The sequence below is a fragment of the Sus scrofa genome, chromosome 1, assembly GCF_000003025.6.
Source record: "Sus scrofa isolate TJ Tabasco breed Duroc chromosome 1, Sscrofa11.1, whole genome shotgun sequence".
NCBI classification, from domain to species: Eukaryota; Metazoa; Chordata; class Mammalia; order Artiodactyla; family Suidae; genus Sus; species Sus scrofa.
The window spans coordinates 27,723,804-27,744,211 of NC_010443.5; the positions used below are offsets into that span (position 1 = coordinate 27,723,804).

Consider the following 20,408-nt stretch of genomic DNA (forward strand, 5'->3'; position numbering starts at 1 on the left):
TGTATTTTTTCCTTTCTGAAAAACCTCTTTAAAACTAATTTTTTTTCTTTCTATGGCTGCCCCTGAAGCATTTGGAAGTTCCCAGGGTCACATCAGAGCTGCAGCTGCTGGCCTACGCCACAGCAGTGCAGGATCTGAGCTGCATCTGTGACCTCCACTGCAGCTTGCAGCAATGCCAGATCCTTAACCCACTGAATGAGGCCAGGGATCAAACCCACATCCTCAGGGAGACTATGTCAGGTTCTTAACTGCTGAGCCACAGTGGGAACTCCTAAAGATAATTTTTATCAGTATCCCTTTTCTGGTTTCAGAAGAAAACCTTTTGAGACCAGAGAACATAATTTTCTATGTAAAAAAGATTTGAGGAGTTCTCTTGTGGTGCACTGGGTCAACGACCTGGCATTGTGTATATCACATACATATGTGTGTGTGTGTGTGTGTGTGTGAGAAATCTCATGAATGATTAGTAAATCTGGGAAATAATTACCATAATGAGTATGAGTTAGTGAGGGGTTCTTATTATCAATTTAAAAAAAAAATACCTTAAAGCAAAGAAAAAGCATAAGGTATCATCGCCTGGTCCTGCCCATGATGCACATGGCCAGGTTGATGCAGCTCCTTATGGGCTTTATGCAGTTTTTATTTCCCTTAAATGTACCAATTCTACAACATGTAATAGGCATTTGGGATGCAAGGCCTTTAAATTTGTTGATGAAACACTATCCTGTTGTCTCTCAAGTATTATTCCAGTCAGTTTCTATTTTTAATATGAGATCTTCAAATTGTGGCGTCAATTTAGTAGCAAAGAAAAGAAACCTGATTGATATCTTCGGCACCATTATTATTTTGCTTTTCATTTTATAGAGTAACAGGCAGAGTGCAGCCCTCTGCTGGAGATCCCGAAGCGGTATCTCACTCAGTGCATAACCCAGAGTCCTTGCTCCAACCCCAGGCCCATCACTAATCTCACTCTGCTCCAGTGGCTCAGATCTTCCTAGTATTCTCTCCAACACCTCAGCTACTCACCAGTTCAGGACCTTTTCTGCACTTGCTTTTCATCTCTTGGAATATTTGCACAGTAGCTCCCTGACTTCTGTCAGGTGTTTACACATGAAAGCTACCCTCACAGTTAGACTTCCCTCCTTGGCACCTGTCCAAACTGTCACACCTCCCCTTCCCGCCATTTCACAATCCCTTTTGTTGTCTCCTTAGCATTTATCACAATCTAACATCGTATATATTTTTCCTTTTTTCATTCTCTGTATTTTATGTATTTATCATGTCTGTCATATTTTCCATAAGCAAACCCCACTTGGGCATAGATTTCTGTGTTTTTTGTTAACCGCTCTCTCTTCAGCATGTAAAACACTGCCTGGTGCCTAGTAGATGTTTTCAGTGTGTTCAGTCGATGAATGAATTTCCTGAGATTTACCAAGTGTTAGTGGTAGGCATGGCACCAACTGTTACAAGCATTATTTTATTTAATCCTTGCAATGATGTAAGATAAGCTCTATTTTATCCTCATAGGTAAGACGTAAAAACCCAGGAAACCTGCATCACAGCTTGAGACTAAGTGGGCAAGGAACCCAGCCACGTGTACATAGTGAGCCAGTGACGGACAGGAAGTGATCTCACGCCTAACTCCAGAGCTGGGCTCTTCACTTCTAGCTGGCACCTCAGTATAAATTCACTTGGGAGTCGATCTGCTGTTAAGGAAAAGATTGTTTAAAGCATAAAAACAAGTTCAGTAGCTTAGGGTCACAAAACTTCATATATACTTTTCAATGAAAATAAAGGAAAGGCTATAGTTGATGTTTTTTACATAAATTGGTGGTGGGGCTGTCTGTCTTTTTTCTTTTTGTGCCCTTGAGATATAAGTGACGTAGAACATCAATTAAACTGTGTATTTAAGGTGCATAGTATAATAATTTATGTTGTGAAATGTTTACCACAGTTCTTTTAGTTAACATTCCATCATCTTATATAGATACCAAAAGAAAAAGAGAAAATAGGTTTTTCCCTTGTGATGAGAGAGAACTCTGGGATCTCACCTCTTATAAAATTTTCTTTTTTTTTTTTTTTTTTTGTCTTTTTAGGGCTGTAGCCACAGCGTATGGAGGTTCCCAGGCTAGAGATGGAATCAGAGCTGTAGCTATCAGCCTACACCACAGCCACAGCAACACCAGATTCGAGCCACGTCTCCAATCTACCCCACAGCTCATGGCATGCTGGATCCTTACCCCATTGAGCAAGGCCAGGGATCGAACCTGCATCCTCAGGGATACTAGTCAAATTCATTTCCACTGAGCCTTGACAGGAACTCCTGAAAATATTTTTAAATAGAAGAAAATACTTGAAAATTCTCAGGAAATTTTTAATAAAGCCTATCACTGTAAATATAAACATGTGTACTAATTGTAGTTACTATATATACTTAAGACATGGTAATATTTCATTCGTCAGATTCATTGGTCAAAAAGATATTTATCAGAGTGTATCATTTCTTAGTCTGCTTCTCTTCTCATTTTTTTTTTTTTTTTTTTTAAATCTCTTTTTTAGACCCTCCACCCGTGCTGCGAGTTGATGACCGACAGCGGCTGGCCCGGGAGCGGCGTGAGGAGCGGGAGAAGCAGCTAGGTAACCCCAGCCCTTATTGGACCTTTCAGGGACCCCGTTATTGAAATGTTACCTGTTTTTTTCCCCCCTCTAGGATAATGGACACTTAGCATTGAGCAAATGGACATCACGCTAATAACCGTGCTCTCTAGCAGGCTGTTAGGAGTTTTGCAGATGGGTTAGGAAACAATTTAGCATGTGATTGAGATACACATAGAATTAAATTTTAGGCAAGAATAAAGTCTGGCCCAGGATTAGGGTCATTTTCATTTCTTGCACAATCATGGCAGTTTAATGTGGCAGTGGTGGGAGTGTGTGTATGTGTATGACACAATGGCTCACCTTACCTTTCATTTAAAAAATACCAGGGGAAGAGGCAGATGGTTCTTTTATGTCAGCAGTTATGAGACTGTGCACTGCTAGGGCACTCACTGCTTTCCGTGGTAAAATAATGCTGCTGTTGAATTTATAGACAGATGCTGCCAGGAAAAACACAAGACCTAGTGCTGAGGTGTCTGATTTTTCTTTTGTTACCTAAGGCTCTTGCAGAAGGCTAGCCACTGCAGTATTTGCCCCTTAATCACCTAGAGAGCCGGGTCATGGGACTAGTTTGCCAGGAAGCCAAGATTCAAGCACTCAGCAGTCCTTGTCTTCTAGAACACTGAGCAAGGATGTGGGTGCCAGCTCCTCCTTGACTTTGACGTCCATTTATGCAAAGTTGCTAAAAACAGGATACTCTCTTTATGTGCCTTGCAAAGATGAACTGTCTGGTCGGCATGTCTCAGTGTTTGCAGAGTATCTGCGTATTTTAAAACCAGGGCTGATTTAGGTTGTCACAGTTTTTCCGGTGGATGACCCAAAACTTTTCTAAAGTTCTCTTGCATTTTGTAAGAGTTCATGTTTTAGTTGGAGCACCCAGCCCCATATTTCCACCTCTGATTATTAGTATTGAAGAACCCAAATTTGTGAAATTCCCTGGAAGCTGGTTTTCAAAAGTCTGTTGACTATTTACATTCTTGAAACACAGGCCTCTTTCTCTCCCTTGCCGTCACGGTCACATGAGGTCATTTCTTTGGCTGCCAAGGTTTTTTTCAACACAAATTTCAATGACTTGTTGGAAGTAAACAGTAAGTTTTTCTGTGCTTAGAGGTTGTACCCAGGCTTGAAGTTCCTGCCTCTGGCAGGTCTCCCTCGGGCTGGCAGGTTTCTGGAGAGCAGGGCTGCCTGTGGCCGTGAGGGCTCCCTCTTTTCTTGCAATGCTGTGCGGTCTGGAGATCTTCCTTCTGTGAACTGTGCCCACTGCTCCCCAGTCAAGGTCGGTGTGACAAGTGGATTGAACTGAGAGAAAAAGGAGAGCTCCTGAAGCAGGAAGAGGCTCCAGATGAGCAGTGGGAAGCAGCAGGCTGCTGTTCTGAGGTGGCTGGTATTTACACTGCGGTTTTGGGTCCAAACAAGGATTAGCACTTGTGTCCACTCCCCTCTCCACCCCATCCCTGTCGGGTCAGGTTTCACACTATTAAATGCACTCCTAGTGTTGCAACGTGGATTCACATCCGCCTGAGTGAAAGTAGCTGCGCAAGGTCAGGAGACCACTCTTTTATGATTTAAATCACCTCATGAATCACCTTTTATACTTTAACTCCTACCTTTCCATTTGAGTTTCTTTGTCTTTCAAATCCAAGAAACATTGGGGAGGTTTTTTTGGTGGAAAGTATGAACATGCTGGTCACACAAAAATGATCTCCCATCTTATAAAGTTTATGTAGGTCTCAGCCTGCAAATTCTCCCTAGCTTCCTGTGTTGAGTAGTTGGACTTTTTCCTTAATATGTAGCCCATTATTTTAATTCTTATTGATGATGTAGCACATGGCTCTTTAATTTAGGTACTTCAAAACTCTACCTGCTGTTACTGTGTTTAAAAGAAGAACAGAGTTTGAGACCCAGCCCTCCAGGGGTAGTCTGGTGGGAGGAAAGGATTCAGATAAACACACTGCAGTTCTAACAGAGGGTGATATGGAAGGGGTGTGCCTGTGGGGCATTGAGCACCCAAAGAAGCACCTGACCCAGCCTGGGGGGGTGTGGGTGTCAGGTGTCACCTGAGCTTCCAGCTAGAGGACAAAGACAGTCATCCGGGAAGCTAGAAGAGGTAGGGACTGTAGAGCAGAGAGGCAAGGACAGGTGGGAAAAGGTCATTTGGTAACGTGATAGGCTCATCAGAATATTCTGTGAATCAAAGTAATGTTCAGATTATAGTATCAGCCTGTTGTCACAGCTTTGCTCTTATTGTTGAAAGTCATCCTTTTTATGAAATCCATTTTATTTACATTTTATTTTACTTGTTTTATTCTTTCTGCATTAATTGCATTTTCTTTTAAAATTTTAAACCACTATCATTTTGCTTATTTCCACTTAAGCTGTCATTAGAAACTAATCTTCATAAATATACAAACATACATGCAAATGCTCACATACATTTATAAAATAGTCATCTAAAATCTAAGCGTCTGATTTAAGCTGTGCCCTAGAATACATAGGGTCATTTCTAAAAAAATTTTAGTTCTAAAAGAAAATCAAAGGGCACCTGATAAACTACTCATAGCTCTGCAGAAGCTATGATGACAGTGGAATAGTTAAAAAATAAATAAATAAATAAAGGGCAGGGAGGCAGGCTTTCACTTAATAGCAGATCTTTGGGGTGTGCTTTGTGAAAACGCAAAAGCAGTTGATAATATCAACTATTACCAAGCTTTCAAATTTTAAAGCTTTCCAAGTAAAAAAAAAAAGAACCTTCCAGAAATTCCAACAAAGCAATGTTTAAAGTGATTGGCCAGTGAGGTTGATTATTCACATTGGATGTAAGTTGAAATTAATATTGAAATCATTAAAGGTTTTTTTTTTTTTTTTCCAATCTACATTCTAAAAAACCAGGTAAAGAGAAGAATAAAGGTCTTTGTTTTTGGTGGCATGTCTTGTTTGTATTGTTTTGCAAACAGGGAGGATTTATGAATAACTTTCTGTGGGTTAAATCTCTGAGTCATGCTATAATGCTTAAGGTGGGATTATGTTCTGTGGCCTGCTCTTTCTACATTATCCTTCAGTTTATCACATAAAATCAGGCATAATTCTTTAAGTATGGGACTATTCTGTTCATTTCCTTGAGCATATGTACTCTAAAAGCTTTATTTTTCCGCCTTAAAAGCTTTCCACATGAAGAAATCTCCTCAACCACTCTATTTCATTCAATTCTATTCAGGTCAGGCCATTCCTTCAACTTTCTTTCTCATGACTTCCACATGTTTTTGTTTTTTTTTTCTGCCATCCATTTTCTAAGCTTTAATTTTATTTTTCCTGAGGTGGGTGAGGAGAATTGTTATCTGTTCTCACGGTTTCTCCTTTTTGATAATATGGGTTTCACATTTCCAACTTACTCATAAGGCAGTAGATGCTTTCCTACTATCTAAAGCTCAGCTTCTGTGCAATTTAAACTGTCCATCCACTTTCATTCCAGAAAACTCATCTGAGTAATTTCTATGCCCCAATTTCACTAATATTTTTCTGCCCACCAGCCCCCCAAACTATCTCTCAGTTATCTTTGATACTTTCTGCTGCTGTGAGAGGCACTGGCATCTTTGTGACCACCAGTCTTAACTGTTGGTTGCAGAATAAAACGTTCTCTCTTCCTTGGTGGCCCAGTGTGGTGCTCTGCGTAGTCTCCACCCTGCCCTATTGAGCTACTTACAGGTACCAGGGGTCAGTCTGGACTCAGCCTAGTCCTCTCGCTGGGGCTTCAGCTCTTTCTAGCCTGGTATGTAGGTGGAAGTTGCTGCACTCTCTATCCCTAAGGCCATTTAGCTGCAAGACCAGCAGACCTTTATCTTCAACATGAGTCTCAGATCCATGTCTTCAAATTTGCTGCCTCTGCTCTCATCCTAGTCCAGACCTTAGTACATTGAGATTTTAGTTGCCCAAAACTATCTCACAGCTGTACTTCATTCCTTCACCTCTATCACAGTTAGTACCAGTCCTTCGTTTTGAAGCCTTCCTGGTTTTCATGATCTTTCCCCTTCGGAAACGCTCGCATTCTCGCATTTTCTTACTCTGTATCTTGCATAAGTATCTCATTTTAGCTCACAGTCTAGTGCTGTTTTATACACTGCTGAACTTTTTCTTTTCTTCTTTTTTTTTTTTTGGTCTTTTTCCCTTTTCTAGGGCTGCTCCCCTGGCATATGGAGATTCCCAGGCTAGGGGTCAAATCAGAGCTGTAGCCGCCGGCCTACGCCAGAGCCACAGCAACGAGGGATCCGAGCTGCGTCTGCAACCTACACCACAGCTCATGGCAACGCCGGATCGTTAACCCACTGAGCAAGGGCAGGGACCGAACCCGCAACCTCATGGTTCCTAGTCGGATTCGTTAACCACTGCGCCACGACGGGAACTCCTCTAATTTCTTTTTATTCCAGTACCTGGCGCAACACTACATATAAAATAGACACGTAATAAATATTTTCTGATTTTCCTGATTTTACTCAGGCATTTAACTAAATATCAATATTATTCATTAATAATAATAGTGTTTATTGAACACTAACTGTGGACCAAGCATATTCTAAATACTTAACTATGTATTATCACATTTAAGAGCAAGTTATACAATGGTTGTACTTTTTGTTGTATAGGCCTGCCATGAGTTGTTGATGTAAGTTATTTTATGTAATGTCATTTATTTTAAAAATATATTGTGGGAGTTCCCGTTGTGGTTCAGCAGTAAAGAACTTGACTAGTATCCAGGAGGACATGGGTTCAGTCCCTGGCCTTGCTCAATGGTGTTGCCATGGGCTATGGTGTAGGTCGCAGACACGGCTTGGATCCCACGTTGCTACGGCTGTGGCATAGGCTGGCAGCTATGGCTCCGATTCGACCCCTAGCCTGGAACTTCCATTTGCTGCCAGTGCAGCCTTAAAAAGATTAAAAAATATATATGTATACATTGTGACATTCTAGCATGAGAAAGGAACTGTGAGAATCTTAAAGAATGGGATAGTTAATAGACCCCTTTTTCTTCCTGCCATGTGGGCTGTTGAAGCATATTTTTAATGTGTACAGGGTCACCAAGATCCATGTTTCCATTTCTGGACAGACGGTGATGCTGTTAAATAGAGATCAGTCCCTGTGCCTTAGATTCGGGTGGTGGGTTTTCCCAAGTTTCAGAGCTGGGCGTATTTCCAGCTCTCAGGGACAGGAAGAGTCGTTTTCCTTCCTCATACGAGCAAAGTGCATGGGTGCTGTGCACACTCTCCACTTGACATAGAACAAGAAGGTGAATGTAAAGTGTGGGAGCCGATTCTGACATCTGTTTGAGAAACTTGTGTGGCATTGATCATTTGCTAGCCTTGGAGTCCATTCAGAGTAATTCAGTCTGTAAGAACTTGGACTAGCTCCTGGTTACAAATTTCTCTTCAAAAACATCAGTGCATGTAGAGTTTATGCCACCGTACAAATTCTCGACTCCAGATAGTTTCATGTAATACTGACCACCACCTTTTTTTTATTTTAGCTATTTCATGCTATTTTGATTCACATATTCATTCAGCTAATATTTAATGTATGGTTACTATTGAGCCAGGAACTCTGAGGCTCTTGAGGTGAAAAAGACCGATTTTCTAACTTGGAATTAACACTGCCATGCGCTCCACCTGGGACCTTTCTCCTGAGAGATTCATATGGCTCATTCCCTCTCCCCCTTCAGGTATTGGGTAAGGCCGTCTCTTCAGTGAGGCTCTCTCTAAGTTAATCAAATTTATAGCTCTCCACAACTAGCACTCTGTTTTTCTCCATATCACTGTCAATGTCTGCTCAAATACGTGTTTTGCTTGTTGTTGATCTGCTTTCACTGAAAGATAAGCTTAATGAAAGAAAGGACTTAGGTCATCTTTTAATTTCGATAGCCTGGTACCTAGAACAGTGCACGGCACATAGTGTCTAACAAAGGTTGGTTATATGGTAAATGAATACATACATTTAAATAAATAAAGTCTGTGCATTTCAGTGTAAGTAGAGATGAATGCAGTAGGTATACTGCAAATTACTTAGACATTACCATATTACCAGGTGACACCTGCCTTTCACTGTTAAAAGTAGGCCAGGCAAATAAGTCTGAAATTCTTATTAAGCATTTTCTCAGATGAACAAAGATACAAAGGTAATCTATAGAATAGCTGTGCCCTAAAATAGCTTGTTCTTCATATATGCTAGGAAACTAATAGTCCTATAATAGGTTGAAAAATGCAAGGTGATCTAATGACTGTTTAGCAAACAAATAATCTTCTGTGTTTAAGAAGATATAAGGTTCTCTTTTTGAGGGTAAATTGGCATGAATGGAGTCACGTTCTCAGCAAGGAGCTTTCTGAGAGTCTATTAAATCATGAAAGATTATTAAAGAATTGTATGATTGACTCCTATGGCTCCTAAAGAAAAATTAAACTTAACAAATCACTCATTCAGCTCCTTCATGTTGGGTTTTGTAGTAAATTCAAAGCTATATAGGAGTTCTGTCATAATATCAGTATTAGAAACAATGAGAAAATATAAAAAAGATTTTGACCTTCAATTAAATTATATTTGCATTATTTCGCAGATAATTTCAAAGGCAACTTCATTGCCTTTCCAGCCATAGCTTTTCTGCTTTGCTTCCCTCTTCACCCATCCAATCTCAGTGCATTGTCAATTCAGGGACAGCAGTCTTAAAAAGAGTGTGGCAAGAAATAAATCATCATTTCAGTCTGGTTTTGAATGTTCATCTCCAAAGTGTTAAAAGGAAGTTAAAATTAATTAGTAAACAACTAACGATGCCATACCCCTGATTAGAATCATAAATAAGTGAAATTGTCCCTGGTTTTACACTTCATGTTATTATTTTTGACAGAAACATAGGGCAGTAATTGGTTCTGACGAGACTATTGACAGAAAAAATACTTTGGAAAAGCAGTCTTTCTAATCCACATTTCTACTGGATAAAACTGGCACAGATCTATGGTCAACCATGGCATCTGGTCTCCTAAAGTTGTCACCTAATGAATATAGTGCACAAAAGCTCCCAAGGCTGTCAGGCAGTTTAAGAACAGCTGAGGGATCTGAGTACACGTTAGCAGAAGTGATACGGACTTCAGCACATACCAAAGCAGCAGTATCATGAGTCAGGCTCGGGACTGGAAAGAAGAAATGCTCGTTGCAGGATGGATTAGGTAACCCAGAGGCTGAAGCCTTAACATAAAGTGAATCGTTGTGACTAAGCTGCCATCATTTATTTCTCCCAAGATTACTTTGTCTATAAGGCTGACAATTCAAAGATCTTAAAGCCAGAAAAGGAAGGGGTCTTGAAAAACAGATGATGACTGAGGCCAAGAGTGACATTAGAAGATCAGGACTGTCACATTGGGTGACCATCTTGTCCCCATCTAGAGAAGGAACTTTAGTCACAGGGAGTGCAGGGGTGGGTGTTCCAAATCCCGCCTTCTAGCACAATGGTTCTTCCAGAGTCAAACTCAGTTCTTCCAGAGTTTGGATTCAAGTTCTGTCACAGATTTAGTGTGAAAGATTAGGCAGGGTTCTTCACTTACTATGAATAAGTTTAATAGCAGTGCCTGCTTTGCTAGGTGGCTGTGAAGTTAATGCCTGTAAATTGCTTGGTATCAGGGCAGAGAGCTAAGGACATCTCACGCGATGACAGTGGTGCTGAGGGTGGCAGGTCATGTGACTCCAGAGACTGACTTAGATGCCTGGGATTGGAGAAGTCTAGTTTCTGAGCTACACAGGAGGAGGCAAGGGGGGGGGGGTGTTTGTGCCTCTTGGTCTGGTAGCGCGGGGCTTAGTAAGGCAGCCTGAGGAGTGAAAGCGGACCCGGGGTGAGGCGGTAACAAAAAGATTGTAAGGACAACCTTTGCTTTGTGCGCTTTAGCAGAACTCCCTTTACTTGAGCTGAGGCCAGGCAGTCCTCAAAGGCGAGGTCTGAAGGCAAGAAGTCCTGGCACAGTATTGCCAGGGTGTGGCACTTTCACAGGTGCATACCACTGTCCTAGTACCTCAGACCCATTAGCCTACCATCGTATCCAGGGCAAGAGGCAGAGTAGGGGGGCCCCTTGGGCAGGAGACGCTGTGAGTATCCTGCAAGGTCACCCTTATTACCAGGCCATTCTCTGCAACATTCACATGAGAGGAGAGTGGAAAAACAGTTTAAATGACTAGTTGAGAAGGCTTTGAATTCACACTGGGATTCAGTGTAAAGCACTATGCATAGAAGCAATCCTTTAACTCTTTAGCCTGTTTATTCATCAAACTTACTTTACCCATCAGCTAACCCAGACATTGTTTTCCATGGGGAAGAACTTAGAGTAGTTAGGCTCTGAAGTACGAGAGCTATGGAATTGTCCTTGCCACTAGAGGAGGCTCTTCAGAGGAAGGGGTGTTTGACCTAGGACTTGAAAGAAGGTTGATGTTTGCCAGGTGGGAAGAGGTATTGGGGGCAGGGGGTAGTGTGTAACAATGCATCTCATGCTATGGCCAGTCTAAGGAGTTGAACAGGGGAACTAACAGGTTTTCAAGAAGCATTATGACATCGGGTTTGTTTTGCGAGGAGGGTGTCTCTGAGAATATTATGTAGGATGGATATGAAGGGAGATAGACTGTAAGAACGGAATGAGGGCTTAAACACAGTAGTATCAAAAGGACTAGAGAGAAGACACTGAATCGGAGGGATTCTGATGTAAAATGATAGGGCCAGTTGTGAGAGTGTTGAGTTAGGTTGGAGCATCCGTGAGGGAGAAATTGAGCATGATGACCCTGAGGAGTCTGACCTTGTAAACTATCAGGAGGTCGTGTATCTGGTATCAGGACATAGAAGGTTCTGGTTTAAGGTAGGGACGAATATGCAGATATGAGTAAAGTTGCGTGATGGATCTGACCAGGAAATTCAAGTGGACATTTTACACACGCAGCTATGAATATGGAAGAAATATTGTGTAGTAACTGCAAGTACCAACTTTGGAATCAGAGCTGAATTAATAGTTCATCTTTTCATTCTCATTTCTTGATTATTAAATGAACTAGTATTTCCTACTCTTAATTTTTCATTCCACAGCCCCCCTTCCCAGAGATGATGAGCCAGGTTAAGCCATTAGTTTCCTTTTAAAAAATTAATATTTAGCATAAAAAATAATGTTTTCATAGCAACATGAAAATGAATTTGAATTATAAGTAATCACAGTAATTACTGAGATAAAGCATAAAGATTAAAATTTTAGCACTCAAAATCAAAGCAAAAAGAAATCTAATTACAACCCCACGTATGTCTTCCAAGGTAGAAACAACTGAGTCATGGGAGTTAATTGAAAAAGATCTCGGAGAATATTTTGTACACGCTCTAATTTAGAAGTCAGAGGGGCTAGCTGATTTTTCCAGGGTCACATAGAATTAATGGCAGAATCAAGACCAGAAATGCAGATATTATCGATTGTCATTTTCTGACTCTTACTGGCTATTGTGGTAACCAGTGTGACCAATAACATATTCACATCTTTCCACATCTTAGTATGAAACTAAAACAACAGCTGTGTGTGTTTCAGAGGTTACATGGTAACGTCGCTCTATTCTCTGAGTGTTTTTCTTTCCCTCACCTGGGGGTGAAACATGTACTCCGTCCACACCCAGGTCAGCTGGTTCAGAAGGACCAGGCTGGTCCTAGATTGTTGGATGTGACTGGGATGGGGAGTCAGCCCAGCTCATGAGTGCACCACCTGCATTCTCTGTCCTACCATCCCTTTAGCTGCCTTCTTTCTGTAGCAGTAAGACAGGAAATAGTATGTTGGCCATAAAGATTCACTATGACTGTGTATGTGTACTGAGACCCTACTGTGTACATGGCATTGTGCCAAGCACTTTATACGTTACTGTGATCCCACCTGGCAACCTTTGGAAAATGGTGCCCCAGCAGTTTGAGGAAATGAGACCCTAGAAGTCACTCCTTGCTTGGTGGCACATAACTGGGGAGTGGCAGCAGTAGGGGTGACCTCGGATTCCTCTGAAGCCAGGGCTTCTGCTCTATGCAGTACAGTACTCTTTCATATCCAACTCCTTTTCATACAAGAGTCAGTGTGTTTCTAAATAGAGTCCAAATTGATAGTGGATTTCCCCTTGTGCGGCACTGACATACTGTTACAGTGTCACCAAAGTGTCATCCTGGTGGCAGCAGCTCAGGGATGGGACGGACTTGTTTATGTCCTGTATTTCGGGGGGCACCATGGGTTTTCCTTTCATTTTTATATGGTGATCTCAGAGTCCAGGAGAAAATAACTTCACAAGAGTAAAGTTTAAATAACATTCATCACAGTCCCTTTTGAGGACATGTTATTCTTTTAGACAGCTGCCTCAATGAAATTAGTGATTGTTAATGATTTGAATACTGAATGAGTTGTTATGTTAGTCTGTTCAGGCTGCCATAACAGCCTACCATAGATTGAGTGGCTTAAAGAATAGACATTTATTTTCTTGCAGTTCTAGAAAGTCCACGATCAAGGCTCTGGTGGGCTTCAGTTTCTGATGAGAGCTCTCTTCCTGGCTTGCACATGAATGCTTTGTTCTCATGTGGTCTTTCCTCTGAGCGTGAAAATAAAGTGAGCTCTCTGGTTTTGCTTTTTATATGGACAGTAGTCCATATAAAATTAACCTCATTTAATTGTGATCACCTCCTGAGGACCCCATCTCCAACTACAGCCACGTTGGGCATTAGGGCTGCAACATATGAAATAGGGTGGGAGACACAATTGAGTCCATAGCAATTGTTGATTTTTGTTTTCTTGTGTTCAAAAGCCTCATTTGTTATTAAGGAAATATAAAATTTTGATATTATCTATCATCCACAGGGGTTTGTTTTTTTTTTTTTTTTTTTTTTTTTTTTTTGTCTTTTTAGGGCTGCACCCACAGGCTAGGGGTCCAATCAGAGCTGTAGCCGCTGGTCTATGCCAGAGACACAGCGACCCCAGATCCGAGACACATTTGCGACCTACACCACAGCTCACAGCAGTGCCAGATTCTTAACCCACTGAGTGAGGCCAGGAATCGAACCTGTGTCTTCATGGATACTAGTCAGATTCGTTTCCACTGAGCCACAATGGGAACTCCCTCCACAGGGATTTTTTTTTTTTTTTTTTTTTTTTTCTTTTTTGGTCTTTTCTAGGGCCACACCCGTGGCATATGGAGATTCCCAGGCTAGGGGTCTAATAGGAGCTGTAGCCGCCAGCCTACGCCAGAGCCACAGCAACACGGAATCCAAGCCGTGTCTGTGACCTACACCACAGCTCACGGCAACGCCGGATCCTTAACCCACTGAGCGAGGCCAGGGATTGAACCCACAACCTTATGGTTCCTAGTCAGATTCGTTAATCACTGAGCCATGACAGGAACTCCCACAGGGAATATTTTAAATAACTAAACCTCTTAGAATAAATTAACCTTCAATTCTTATTAAAATATTAAACTATTTTATGTGTTATCGTTCAGTTTAAAATAGCGCATGATCTCTACTTGGTAATTAAAAAATCCTCGTGCTCACTGGCATACTCTGCAATAATAGGAAAGTACTGTTTGCTGTTTCACCATTGTTTGCTTATTCTTGTACGCCTGTTTACAGACAGTTGTTTAAGAAGGCAGTGCAATAGGATCTCCACTTCCTGGTGGAAAATAGAAGTGGAACTCATGAGTTTGATAAATAATACTCCTTTAAAAGATTGTTTTGGGATAAAACTAATGACTGTTGTAATAATGTTTAGCCCTGTTGTTTGTTCTTTTCGTTGTTGTTTTGGTTTTTTTTTTTTTTTTTTTTTTTTGGTCTTTTGAGGACTGCACCCGAGGCATATGGAGGTTCCCAGGTTAGGGGTCTAATCGGAGCTGTTGCTGCCGGCCTACGCCAGAGCCACAGCAACTCAGGATCCGAGCTGCGTCTGTGACCTACACCACAGCTCATGGCAATGCTGGATCGTTAACCCACTGAGCAAGGCCAGGACTCGAACCTGCAATGTTGTGGTTCCTAGTAGGATTGTTTCCACTGCGCCATGACAGGAACTCCAGTTCTGTTGTGATTGATAGCACAGCCTGAAGAACTACCTTTAATTTTCTGAATTGGAATTATATGGTGAAGATGACAATAATGGCAATAATGGCTGTTATTTACTGAATGGTTATTAAGTGCAGAGAACTATTCTGTGTTAGGTATAATTATTCTTTTAATCCTCACAGTAAATCTATGAAAGGTCCTATATTTAGCCACAATTTACCCTGACAGAAGTGAGGCATAAGGAGGTTAAGTGATTTGCCTAAGACCACACAGTTACGGGTGAGTGAGTCAAGAAGTAGTTCTCCGTGAATCAGAAAGTAATTATTAAGACTCTTGGTTATAGACAAATTGGGAAGCTCACTATAGTGAGTACAAAAAAAAGGCAGGGCTGGGGTGGAGGGAGACCTTTGCTACATAGAAATCAATGTAAGAAATGCAAAAGTTTGTGGCAGATGTCCTAAGGGCAGCCGTGAGCCCTGAAAGAGACAACGTTTCTGGAGAAGACTTTAAGGGCAGTGCTCCTGCAAATGGCATTCGTAGATCACTTGGGACCCAAATCACCTGGGAGGTTTAAAATGCTGATTACTGGGGCCCATCCTAGAAGCAGTAACAGTGAGGGTCAGAGCCCAGCATTCTGTGTTTTTATGAGGTTATTGCCTTAAAGGATGGATCCGTTTGGATGACAAAAGGATGGCAGCTTTCCCAAAGAGGCAACTCAGGAGCAAAGAGATTGGGGAAGCATGGTTGGTTTGGGGATGAGGAGAAAGGTCCACAGGGAGAATGAAGAGGTTGGTGAGAGCAGTGCAGAATAAATAAAGCTATTTAGGCTAAGTTCAGGTAGGACTTGAGAAATGAGGGGAGTTTCAGTTTCATGTGGAAATAAGCACAAATACTCAAGCCTGATGAAAAATATTATTTAAGGAAAATTAATCTGCACATTGATAAACTCTTATTTTGCAACTTTTGCCTTACCAGCTTTTTTTTTAATATTTCTTAATATTTTATAAACATCTTATTTTTGTCTTTTTGTTTTCTGGGTCTCTTGCAAGAAAGGAATATGTTCTAGTTATAATGTCCTCAAAGAATCTGAAGTTCTCCTTAAGACAGGGTAGAGAAGTCAGAGACTGTAGTACTAGAGCTAAGAGTGAAGAAACAGAGGCCCATCCTACCTGTTTCTGGGTTTCAGGGTTCAGATCTGTTTCTTTTCTCTGCCTCTGACCCTCATATTTCGTTGGTCCAAGTATAAAGTACTGTGTCCTCCACAGAGGACAGTACGGCACTGTCTTCAAGATTGTAGATCTGTATTCCCTTTGAGCAGTTCTGCTTCTGGATGGATATGCTCCTGGGTCTATACAGAGGTTTGTAATTGTACAGTGATATCAAGGTCTGAATTGATAAAATACTGAAAACAATAATCACTAATTACCTGGTTATATAAAATAAGCTATGTAGAGACTGGAATATTATATAGTCATTTTAAAAGACTATTAGATTCATGTTTTACCTGGTGGTATGGAAAGATGTCTAAGATGTATTTTCAGTGAAAAAAGCAAGATGCAGAGCGGCAGGTGTACTGTTGTGCTACATACAGTATGTGTGCTGTGCATTTATAAAGAGGTGGAAGTGGAGTGTAAGAGGGTCCAAGGTTAGAGGAAGACTTCCATCTCACCTTCTAATATTTTGTACTATTTAAGTTTTGACAAAATCTGTCACTGCAAATCTGCCTTTCAAAATGAATTAAAGTGTGTATTATCATTGAAAGCCTACCAGTAAGATATTCTCGTAGAAAATTCAAACCGCGTTATGTTCGTGAGTGTGTATGATGAAAGTAAGTGCATCCTCAGACAGTATTAGAATTATGTTTGTTATCTGTTACTCTTTTTTTCTTCCAGTTTTATTGGATATAATTGACATATAGCGCTGTATACGTTTAAGGTATGCGGCATAATCATCTGACTTTACATACTTCATGAAATGATTATCACAATAAGTTAAGTGACTACCCATCTCATAGCGATACAAAATTAAAGAAATAGAGAGTTCCCTGGTGACCTAGTGTTTAAGGATTTGGCATTGTCACAGCTGTGGCACGGGTTCCATCCCTGGCCCGGGAAATTCCACATGCTGTGGGTGTAGCCAAAAAAAAAAAAAAAAAATTTACAGAAATCGAAAAAATGTATTTTCTCCTTATGATGAGAACTCTTGGGATTTACTCTCTTAACTTTCTTATATAACACACAGCAGTGTTAAGTATGTTTATTGTGTTGTACACATTACATCCCTAGTGCTTCTTTATCTTATAGCTGTAAGTTTGTACCCTTTCTTTCCTTTTTTTTTTGGCTACGTCCATGGCATATGGAAGTTCTCAGGCTAGGGATCCAACTCAAGCCACATCAGCGATAACTCTGGATCCTTGACCCAGTGTGCCACAAGAGAACTCCAGAGTTTTTACCCTTGACTACCTTCATCCAAGTCTCCCTCTCACTACCCCCTGCCTCTGGGAACCACAAATCTGATCTCTATAAGTTTATATGTTTGCTTGTTTTGAAATATAGTTGAGCTACAACACTGTGTTAGTTCCTGTTACCCAAAATAGTTTTTAGGTATTTCTGTGCATTTCAAAATGATCACCACAATAAGTCTAGTTACCATCTGTCACCAAACAAAGATACTACATAATTACTGACTGTATTGCCCACACTGTACATTTCATGTCCATGACTCATATATTTTACATCTGGAAGTTTGTACTTCTTTATCTCCTTCACATATTTCTCTCTCCCCCTTCTGCTCCCCTCTGGCAACTACTGATTGTTCTCTTTATCTCTGATCCTCTTTCTGTTTGGTTATGTTTGTTCATTTGTTTTGTTTTGTTTTGTTTAGATTCAACATGTAAATGAAATCATACAGTATTTGTCTTTTCTCTGACATACTTCACTTAACATAATGCTGTCTAGGTCCACCCATGTTGTCACAAATGCCAAAATTTCCTTCTTTTTTATGACCGAGTAATATTCCATGGCCTATGAATACCATATATTCTTTATCCATTCACGATTGGTGGCCATTTAGATTGTTTCTGTATCTTGACTATTGTAAGTAATGCTGTCCATCTGTTACTTTTAATGTGTTCTCAGAATATTTTCTATTTATTCAGTCATTCAGTAAATATTTATTGAGCACATAAATATTTGTGCTCTTTCTTAGAGTAAATGTTTAACCTAGGCCTGAGAATTTCATTAGAACTCAGGCTTTTAAAATTGGAAGGAAGGAACCTTGAAGATCAATTTCTTCATGTTTTAGGAAAGAGAAAACCAAAATCCAAATGTCCAGCTCTCACCACATGTTGACCCAGAACCCAGATCTCTGTGCACCAACCTGAGTTTGTCCTCTTCCATTTCCTTCCATGAAAGTAAAGTCAGTTTATGTTTATAAAACAGAAACAAACTCAGATTTCAAAATCAAACTTAATGATGACCAAAGAGGAAACCACTGTGGGAAGGGATAAATTACAAGGGTGGGCTTAACACATACACACTGCTGTACATAAAATAGAGAACTAACAAGGACCTACTATATAGCAAAGGGAGGTCTACTCAATATTCTATAATAATCTATATGGGAAAAAGGAATGGATATATGTGTATCTGACTCATTTTGCTGTACACGTGACACAAATACATATTGTAAGTCAACTATAATCCAATAAAATTGATTTAAAAAAATAAAAATAGGAGTTCTCACTGTGGCTCAGTGAGTGGGTTAAGGACCCAGAATTATGTCTGTGAGGATATGGGTTTGAACTCTGGCCTCACTTAGTGGGTTAAGGATTCAGCATTGTAGCAGGCTGCGGCATGGGTCGCAGATATGGCTCGGATCCAGTGTTGCCGTGGCTGTGGCATAGGCCACAGCTGCAGCTCCAATAAGACCCATGGCCCAGGAACCTCCATATGCTATAAGTGCAGCCGTAAAAGGAAAAAAAGTTAAAATGAAAATAAAACCATACAGTATTTAACAACAACAACAAAAGTTCAGATTCCTTTTAGTAGATTTGTCTCCTCAACTGAATAGCTCTGGAAAGATTTAATGGTAGCAGAAATACAGAATCTCGATAGTAAAAAGCATTTTAGAGAAATTAAGTGTCTGAATTTCATTTTTCCCCTCTTAAAAGTGACAATTTTGGAGGTTCCCGTCGTGGCGCAGTGGTTACGAATCTGACTAGGAACATGAGTTGCGGGTTCGATCTGCCCTTGCTTAGTGGGTTAACGATCGGCTGTTGCCCGTGGCTGTGGTGGTAGTTCGACGCAGCTCGACCCCGTTGCGTGTCTGGCGCTAGGCCGGTGGCTCAGCTCCGATTAGACCCCTAGCCTGGGACTCATATGCCGCGGGCAGCGACCAAGATGCAACAACAACAAAAGACAAGCAAAGACCAAAAAAAAAAAAAAAAAAGTGACGATTTTTAATTTTAATGCATGTAGTGACTCCAGGTTTATGTCTGTATTTTGTTTGGACACTTTTGTCTACCATGTTAATAACTCATGAAAAATATGTCTAGTTGTCATGGCTGAAGAAAGCATCATATTATTAAAGGTATTGTGGAGTATATTTTTCCCTAAGATAAGGAAGGACCAGGTGTACGTAAAGAAGAAAGGAAGCAATCCATCAGTGAATGTTTTTAATTGTATATTTTCACTCAGCCTTTGACAATAAGTCTTACCCAACTGGATTATGAGCACTTCAGACACAAGGTCGGCTACTTATTTGGACCCTCACCTCCTTTGTCTGACTCAGTGTGACGTGCCCTTTGTCTGACTCAGTGTGACGTGACGTGAAGAAGATATATCTTTCTTCTGGTATCAATCCTTGGGAAGAGTTCCCTGGTGGTCTAGTGGTTAGGATTCAGCACTTTCACTGCTGCAGTCCAGCTAGAAATTGAGACCCCACATCAAGCTGCTGCACCCAGTGGCAAAAACAAAACAAAACAAAGCAAAAAACAGATGGATAATTGTGATATAATTAAAAAAAATTTAAAGTATCAACCTTGGGATGTTCTTCCAGATCTTCTTAATACTTAACCAGTGCTCTATTGAAACAAGTGAAGTCACAGACTTTCTCTCTGGAGCATATCACATCTTTAAATAAGAGAGAAACAGATGATACTGTTGGGTTTTATCAATATCAGCATTTGCTCTAGAGCATGTGACGTGTTGCTGCTTCTACAGTAATAACATGCCAAACCAGAGGTGGTTTTGGTTTCCAAAGAGTAGAATTCAGTGCACCTTTTTCATTGTTTGCATATTGCACTAAAACTTAACAGTAATAGTTTTTTCCCTGAAAATTTGAGGGAAGCAAAGGTTGGTTAATAAACCCTGGTTAATAAAAAACAAAGAACCCATCCATGTTTGTTAAGTGTGGGCCACTTCTACAGCCCTGACTGTTCAAGTTTTAAACCTGCCTGCCTTTGGTTTCCCTCCTTTTTCTTCCCAAAGCTGCAAGAGAAATAATCTGGTTAGAGAGAGAAGAGCGAGCCAGGCAGCACTACGAAAAGCATCTGGAGGAGAGGAAGAAGAAGTTGGAAGAGCAGAGGCTGAAGGAGGAACGGCGGAGGGCTGCGGTGGAGGAGAAGCGGAGACAGCGACTCGAGGAGGACAAGGTGAGAGGCCGCCCTGGGGACCGCGGGCGAGGCGAG

The 20,408-nt window shown here is 40.8% G+C and overlaps 1 protein-coding gene across 24 annotated transcripts in view; it reads left to right on the forward strand.

The window, feature by feature from the left end:
• Window positions 1-20,408, forward strand: part of MAP7 (microtubule associated protein 7) — a 176,734-nt gene that overhangs the window by 117,783 nt on the left and 38,543 nt on the right. For all 24 annotated transcript variants that reach the window (XM_021072589.1, XM_021072649.1, XM_021072611.1 and 21 more), the window contains 2 exons: window positions 2,560-2,637; window positions 20,209-20,372. In XM_021072589.1, the coding sequence (XP_020928248.1) occupies window positions 2,560-2,637; window positions 20,209-20,372 (242 nt within the window). The remainder of the gene's footprint in view (window positions 1-2,559; window positions 2,638-20,208; window positions 20,373-20,408) is intronic.